At 43.9% G+C, this 8,674-nt stretch overlaps 1 protein-coding gene across 4 annotated transcripts; it reads left to right on the forward strand.

Moving 5' to 3' along the window:
• Positions 1-370: 370 nt before the first annotated feature.
• Positions 371-8,657, forward strand: usp1 (ubiquitin specific peptidase 1). 4 transcript variants are annotated; one of them, XM_048253713.1, is made up of 9 exons: positions 371-508; positions 1,418-1,641; positions 1,848-1,974; positions 2,198-2,293; positions 4,301-4,473; positions 5,132-5,847; positions 6,082-6,246; positions 6,578-6,779; positions 6,972-8,657. In XM_048253713.1, exons 2-9 carry the CDS (start codon positions 1,469-1,471, stop codon positions 7,750-7,752), a joined length of 2,433 nt encoding a protein of 810 aa, XP_048109670.1. In that variant the 5' UTR covers positions 371-508; positions 1,418-1,468; the 3' UTR covers positions 7,753-8,657. The 4 variants fall into 4 exon arrangements, with proteins under 4 accessions (XP_048109670.1, XP_048109673.1, XP_048109672.1 ...); XM_048253716.1 differs by having other exon boundaries at positions 4,304-4,473; XM_048253715.1 differs by lacking the exon at positions 371-508 and adding an exon at positions 632-885.
• The last annotated feature ends 17 nt before the right edge of the window (positions 8,658-8,674 follow it).

Genomic DNA, 8,674 nt, shown 5'->3' on the forward strand with positions numbered 1-8,674 from the left:
TTAAAATGGAGAAAGGGCAGCTGGTTAGAGGTCAGAAATGTATTTTGTAACGTACATTAAATTATTTATTTACGTATGTAATTAAGAACTATCACCGCGGGGTTATTATACTAATTTAATTCTTCATTTTCCCTTACCAACATGTCTACCTTACATATGTCGCATGCAGAAACCCGAAGAGCTGCCCATAGTTTGCCTGAAAGTGAATGGGTGAATGTAAATATAAGTTAAAAACGTGACAGGTTATACTATTATAATGTCGCATGGTAATTTATGTGATATATGAATTATATTTTTTGTAAAAAATCGTACTGAAAAAATGACCCGCTGCAGGCATTATTACAGACATTCTTCCTCTCTGATTTTTCCCTCGGAAAAAGCGCCAAGTTTTACCCAGAACGGCCGTCGGTTGTCAAATTGTTTACCAATGTAACAGATGAATATTTGTTTTGCTGCAGTAAAATCTTGAAGGATGTTAACAGCTATACTGTTTGTCACCATTTAATCGGTAAGTAGATATCTAAGTTAATAGCGAGGTTTTTATGAGTGCGCAGTATTGTCTTATGTAATGTTGAACTAGTTACCGAAAAATGAACCGGCGTGTTCGCACACTCCTCCCCACTGTTGTTGGCTGTGTGGCTAACGTTAATTCACACTGTTGATAGTTAATTGCCATGCAGATGGTTTCCATATTGCTTATGTCTTAATTAACATTGGTGCATATTTTGAAGGGTGTTTTTGCCTTTTATTTGCTTTCATAATCATGAGCTGGTTGAAACCCTGGAGCGCATAACTAAGAAGAACAGCGGGCCTTAGCATAGTTGCCTAGCGCGTGTTGTGGGCTAGCAAGCTAGCTAGCCAAGCTAGCGTTGAACGAACCGCCAGGTATCGGTAAAGTTTGATTTGTTGACGTACATATTCCACTCAGTTCAAACGAAAATGCTGTTTACATTTATGCCAATTACGTAACGGTATAACAAAAGTTAAGAATATATAGGTATCCGTTTACGTTACTCATTTTATGAATTGTTCAAAATATGTCTTAACATGTAACGTTGATATGTGACAGTTAGCAAGCAAGCAAACAGACTAAGATCACGTAGGCAGCTGTTATGCTAGCTAGCGAAGTTAACGTTGGTAGTCCAATGAACTGTCACTAAACCTTAACGTTAACATTAACCATCTTAGAAACGCTATCATTTGTAATTATTTGCGAATTAATTTGTTGTCGAATTTGGGCATTTAACATCATAAACATCATCTCCGTCAAATCTTGACTTTTGAATGGCTAACGTACTAGTTGGTTCATTTCATTCATGGTAAGGTTACCGTTAAGCTTTAATATTACATTTTAACGTGACACATGTTGGAATTGAGGGTGAGCTATTATAAACGCATATATTTCATTTTTGTGTAGTGACAGGGAATTGACGTGTGAAGTGTGGATCAGCTCTGCCTCGATAGCACAATGCCCGGACTTCAGGCAGATGGTGTGGTGGCGGCTCTAGGTAGCCCCATCAAGAAGAGCAAACTCTCCCTGAAGTTCTTCCAGAAGAAAGAGACCAAGCGGGCGCTCGATTTCTCTGAGACTCATGCAGAAGAGCAGAATACACAGCCTCTGGAAGCAGAAGAACCTGCTTGGTAACTTCATTTTTTTCTCTTTAGAGTCTGACATATGGGCGTGTAATTGTAATTGGGTCAGGTCCAATGCAGTTCCTTCATGCAGAAATTAATTATGCTGTGAATATTGAACAAATCATGTTCATGTTGTGGAAGCTCGCCATTGAACCACTGTAAATTGATATGGACAACTTTTTTCAACTTTTCTAAAACGTACATCCTATCAGCTGTGACCAGGTGGTGCCAGGTCCCTGTCCCACATCTCCTCTCACCTGTGAAAGGAGAGAGAACTTGGTGCCATTTGTTGGATTGAATAATCTTGGAAATACCTGTTATTTGAACAGCATCCTGCAGGTGTGTTGACTATTGCAATGACTATCTACTGATAATGTAATACAAATATGCTGCACCTGGGTGTAATATAAAAATGTAAAAAGTATTTTAAACTGTAGCCCCACACATGACCAATTGATACATTTTGGAGTGGCACAAACTGACACTTGAGCCTAGTGTGACAATGTAGCCAATTTAGGCATTGTGAGAAATTTTCTGACTTTGTCATTCCTTCCACTTATAGGTCTTGTACTATTGCCCCGGATTTAAAGAAGCCATCAGGAAACTGTACAAGCTGTCCAAGTGCAGGGATAAACAAAAGGAGGCTATGAAGAATGAGGTTAGTCAGAAGTTAGTTTGAGATGGCTTTGTTGATGGCAGTTATTTCATTGCAGACTTTTATGCAACTTTTGAACAAGGATGGTTTAACTCATGACCACTTACCTGTATATTTACAATTGAAAATTGATTCATTAGTATTATTGGTATAGTTGCTATTAGTATAATTTACTACCTTCTTTATTTATTGCTACAATTAACTCTTTAAAAGTAGTTAATTTTTTCATTAATCCCTAAAGGTGTGGGCTTTTGAACATTCTAACATACGATTCCGTACCGCAATAATTCAAGGTTCTAAAATTCTATGTTAAATTCAATGAACCCAGAGCCTTATTAAGGTTTTGCACATACGTCATAATGTCATGTGACCGTTTGTTTACAACTAGAGTGGTAGGCAAGAATGGTAGGCAAGGCACTGCAGAGAGTGGTAGGCAAGCCTACAACAGTCGGGTTGCATAGGCTACACATAGTTACAAATAGCTTCAAAATTGAAATTTTAATATCAAATATTGACTGGGATGCCGACCACTTGTGTAGGCCCTAACAGTTGGTTTTACAATAAGAAGCAAAAAAGGCGACAAACGACCGTTTAGCCTACCTATCCTCGTGGTTGTGGAGGATGATCGTTAGCAGCTGTGAAGTCTTTTATTCTCAAGATGGCCTAATGGTGTAGCCTACTGTCTACGAAGACGTAGGCTGAAATACAACTATCTACAGTCATCCAAAAATGAATTGCCAGAGATGGGCTATGAAGGGAAAAAGTGCAGCATTTTAAACATGGCAAGATTATTTTTACCGGAACAGTTTGTTCTAATTTGTCTCGTGAAATTCGTGCTTGTGGACATCAATCACCTATCTTCTGTCCTTCTATTTCAAGTTATCATGAGTGTCATTTGATTATATAATCACAAAATAAATGAAAACAGAATATGTGCTATAGCCTACAGCTCAGTTAGGCTAACTGCCGTATGTCAAAATAAACAGATTTTTGAGCTGAACTTAACACAGCAACCTCAAACACCACTGTTGAACCTAGGCTACTGCTTCAGTCATGTAAGAAATAAGCAGTTTATGAATTATCTTTACCCGTTTAATCAAGTCCACATGACTAAAATAACAGCATATTTAAAGGCTGAGCTATCATAACAGCCTAATATAGCCGATGCTGCAATGAACTAGTAAAAAAGTTTCATACAATTAATGAACTTTATCACTCACATTCTGAGTTTTTCTGGGTGGTTATATATCCATGCAGATTGTCTTCAAATGAGTCATTGCTGTTATATGTTATAATATGTTACAGGATTCATGACTTTAACGACATTAATGTAACATGATGCTGACTGACGCTGGCTATGTAGGCTACCGTTTTAACGTCTGCTGAGTACTGCCTACCAAAACCTGTCGCTGTTCAGTTCAAGTTAAATGATCAAATATTGTTTGATTTTGTGTCAACTTTCAGAGGGAAGACATGTTCCTCTCTGGCCAAATTTCACAGCTTCTAAGAAAGTCTATCGTCTTTGTGTAAACCGAGTTTTGAACAGAGAAAAAAAGTTAGGCTACCATAGGCTACAAGCAGGTTCTCCCATAACGTTATCGATACAGATCAATGCACCAAATCAGGGCGATTTTAGCGGAATAACGTTCCTGTGACAGGCTATCAAATATTGAACAATGGGATAATGTTTCATCATCACCTTTATTGATGACTGAAATGTTGACAGTGCTGAAATACAGAGATGTAGCCTACTCTTTAGAATGTTCATTTTCTAACATTCCCATCACACCGGGGTGACGGTACACCTTTAAGGGTTACCTATAATTACAACTGCAATTGTTTTCTGCGGCAGTGGCGACAGATCACCCGGATCATGATTATAAACACAAAGACAAAACAGCCTTCAAAATAAGTACCAGTGTTTAATTAAGACATCGGCAAAATGGAAACGGTCTACCTGATAATGAATTTACTGTCATTGATCCCCTTATGTGTGTCTGTGTGTTTCAGCAGGATGGAACTGAAGTGGAGGAGCAGGCCCCAGCTCAGGTGGAACTGCTGGGAAGTTTCTACACCCTCATCACTTCAGTAGAGCAGCTGCAGTCTAACTTCCTTCTCAGTCCCGACAAGTACAGCGAGGGAGAGCTCGCCACTCCGCCTCGCAAGCTGTTGAACTCACTCAGGTACTACAGTGGCGGGTGGGGAGGAAGGGAGGAATGAAGATGCCTTTGTCAAAAAATGATGCAATAAAATAAATATGTTGTTGTAGAGAACACTCCTCCACTCTAGGAAGGTTCTACAAATGACGGATACAGTATTGTCATGTTTACCTTATACATCTTAGCAACAGTAGGTGGAAATGATTGCTCACTGCACTATTGACTGCACCATTGTTTCAACTGCATCATTGCTTCATTGTTTTTTAGTGTACATCTCTCATTGCTGGTGCATCTGAAGGGTGTAATGATACCTAGGTTCAGACAGTAGGATTAGAGTGGGATGATTTCTTGCCCCAGCTGGGGAAACATGCATTTTGTGTCAGTAAACACATGATTCATCATTGACACTTTTTTTTTTTTTTAATAACGACAGAAAAATCTGTCAAAGTGATGGATGTCTTTCAAAGTGGCATGTTTTTCAAATAAATCCAACAAGGTAGGCGGAATCTGGACACGCAGTTCGAGCATTTCTTCATCACTCATTTAACCGCTCTTGCCCTTAATTATTGACATGACTTCACAAGCCCAAAGATCTGACAGCCTTCTCCAGAAGTTGGTAAATGCACTGTACTATACTGCAGCACGGCTTGCTAATTCTTGTCATCGTTGGGTCTTTCCACAGGCAACTGAACCCCATGTATGAGGGCTACCTGCAGCATGATGCGCAGGAGGTGTTGCAGTGCATCCTGGGATACATACAGGAGGCTTGTGAGACCATCTGCAAGGAGCAGCAGCAGTCTGAGCCGGGGGAGAAGGAGGAGGAGCATTTGGCGGAGCAGCGATCCTCAGAGGAGGAAGTGGGAGCAGAGGGCCAGCTGAGTGGGAAGAGGAAAAGTGACACGGAAGCTGGGAATGCCAAGAAGAAGCCCAAATCCCAGACTAAGGGCCAGAACGCTAAGGAGCAAGAGGAGGAAGTGGAGCCAGCCAGCCACCCTCTCACTCGCTCTAAGAGGAAGTCCTCCGGTGACATCACTACAGAGGGCGTCAGCGAGCATCCAGTCAAGGGGACCCAGGAAGAAGGGGAGACAGAGAAGGAGAAGGAAGGAGGGAATGATGCGGAGGAGGGAAAGAGCGAGAGCTCGTCCAAAGAGACGGGCAAGAGAAAGAAACGTGCACGTCTTAGCTGGCTGAAAACGTCATCGGGGAAACAGCCCAGCATCTTCTCTAAGTTCCGGAGCATGGGCCGCCTGAGTACACACGGGGGCAGCCGTGCTGAGAGCAGAGAGGATCATGGGAAAGAGGGCACCAGTGCATGCCAAGACATACCAGACAATACCACACCCATATCGGAACAGACAAAGACCCAGTCTGAGAACAAATGCAAGCCCCAGAGTGAAGGTAGGCTTTTAAGTTGTCTTACAGCAGTTTAAAATGCTTATATTTAAAGGAGCATATTGTATCGGTATTAGTCATTGTTTACTTTTAGAAATATTAGTCTCTAATACTCCTCAGTGTGTCTAACTTTGTCAGTGGTGCCCTATTAACAAGCTGAAGCAATGCTCTGTATCATGTTTGGTCTGTGGTGAGCTCATGTGATGTTTGAACCTTATTTCCTCTCTCTGTCCTAAGTAGAGGTGCAAGGCTTTGATGTGCTGAAGCGCCTGTTCCAGGGTCAGCTGGTGCTGAGAACACGCTGTCTGGAGTGTGAGTGTTTCACCGAGCGCCGGGAGGACTTCCAGGACATCAGCGTCCCTGTCCAGGAGGACGAACCGGCCCCCAGGGAAACCAGCTCAGAGAGTAAGTGCTGATGATGGTCTTGGACTTGTCTGAAGTGTCGGCTCCTTAGTGTGCGTTTCCACATCAGCTTACACTTATTAGTAACAGGGTATCCATTTTTAAAAGTGATTTTAAAAAGTCATGGAAAGTCAGGGGATTTGAAAATGTTTAGGGCAAAGTCATAGAACACCAGGGATATCAGCCATATTTTCCATGCAGTATTTTTCTTTCTTGGACTACTTGATTTTGCCTAACAACTTACAATCACTTCAGGTAACAATGTGTTATGCCATTAATAGGCCCAGATGTAAACCGTGGCTGTAACTCTCCTCTCTGATTGTTCCCCTCTCAGTCTCTCCGGAGCCCAAGCCTGAGCTGAAGACGCTGAAGTGGGCCATCTCTCAGTTTGCCTCTGTGGAACGGATCGTGGGCGAGGACAAGTACTTCTGTGAGACCTGCCACCATTACACTGAGGCTGAGAGGAGCCTGTTATTCGACAAAACCCCCGAGGTCATAACCATCCATCTCAAGTGCTTTTCTGCCAACTCATCTGAGTAAGTCTAACTCTATTACATGGGAACAGAGGGTGGGATAGGAGTTAATTGCCAAAAGTATGACTAATTCTGTTCAAATAAGAACTAAAATAAATGTGAAACAAATGATTTCAGTGCTTGTGGAAGTGCAAGTGTGTGAATCTGTGGCAGTGTTGATGATGAACTTGGTGTGTTTCCTGCTCTGTGCGGCAGGATGGACCCGTATGCGGGCCTGTCGAAGGTGAACACCCCTCTGCAGACGCCGCTGCAGCTGTCCCTGGAGGAGTGGAGCACGGGCACAGCCCCCCGGGGCCAGCACTACCAGCTCTTCGCCGTGGTCATGCACAGCGGCGTCACCATCAGCAGCGGCCACTACACCACCTACATCCGCATGTCCGACCTCCACAACGTCAGCCACAGGGAGGAGTGCGCCGAGGAGGAGGAGGAGAAGGAGGCCAAGCAGCAGCAGGAGGAGGAGGAGGTGGTGAAGGAGCAGCAGCCGCTTAAGAAAGAGGAGACGGCGGCGCAGGAGTATGATGACGGAGAGGTGTCATTCAGCCTGAGTGGGCGGGGGGCAAGCTCGGCCCCTGCTGCCACTGCGGGGAGCGGAGCCAAAGCCGGGGGCAAGAAGGCCCTAGAGGGGGTGGGGCTGCTGGGGGGCCAGAGGAGCCTGGCCACCTACGACCTGGGTAGCAGCACCAAACAGCAGCCGGCCAACACAGACAAGAGCGGCTTCCCCTCCGGCCTGCAGCCCCTCAGCGGAGGACTGAAGAAAGAGAAGGACGCCAGCTTGGCCGAGGGGGAGCAGGGTCGGAAGGGGGACGAGCTCGCCCTGCAGAACCTCCTGGACTACGAGGGGAAATGGCTGCTGTTTGACGACTCTGAGGTGCGTCTGTATGAAGAGGAGGACTTCCTCCGCGCCTGCTCGCCCGAGACCTGCAGCACGTCCACGCCTTATCTACTGTTCTACCGGAGAGTGGAGGCACACAAGTGAGGGGGCAGGACTCTGCTGATTGCCCCCCTCCTCCCTCCTCCCTCCTCCACTGCTCTCTGTATCAGAGTTTTATTTCCACGTTCTGTTCCTCTCTCTCTCGTCCCTCCGTCTGTCCCCAGACTCTTCCTCCTCGCTTGCACCGCACCTTGGCACTTAATACAGTGCGTCTTTACAAACTCGCCCTTTATGTATGGCAAGTTTGCTTTTCATATGACCAGATAGAGAAATCATTTTTGTCTCTCGTGCACTGGTTTCTGTTTTTAGATATTTTTGTTTCCTCGTTTTGTTTTATAAAGAGCACAATATATTCTTGTACGTTGGTCGTTGCTATATAGTTAAGGTACCATTCAAGAAAATCCTGAGAGCATGACTGTATTACCCATCCTTGCTGTAAAATAAGATGAATAGTTTAGCTTACCTATAGTAGTTCTCAGTTATGCAGTTTGCTCGTCAGGACAGGCAGTGAGCAGGTTGAGAAAGGCCGTCTTGGTATGTTATCAGTTGTCCAAATTGATCAGTGGGATATTTGCACAGCGTTAAGTCCATTTAGCTAAAGTGTCTAAGCTACTTTGGGTTGGGTTGGATCTGGTGGATTGGATCCACTGACGGCAGGGATGAAAATGAAATGTACCTCATTCCAGCAGAGCAAGCTTTTTTTTACACGCATGGCCTGAGAGCAGGAGTTAACAACGTTTGACCAATTTAGATTGCAGGCTGTTCCTACGCATTTCTGTGAATTCCATACTTTTGCTTTCCCTGATTGTTTGAAAGGAAGTAAAATGCTTTTGGTCTGATATCTGGTTTGATATCTGGTTATTGCAGGAGTCTCCATCCAGTTGACCTGTGTCTTTCCTGTTTTTGTAGACGCTCTTGTACTCTTTATTAAAACACCAGCAATATCTACATTCCACTGTGTGGTTGT

This window comes from Alosa alosa, chromosome 9 (assembly GCF_017589495.1).
Source record: "Alosa alosa isolate M-15738 ecotype Scorff River chromosome 9, AALO_Geno_1.1, whole genome shotgun sequence".
NCBI lineage: Eukaryota > Metazoa > Chordata > Actinopteri > Clupeiformes > Clupeidae > Alosa > Alosa alosa.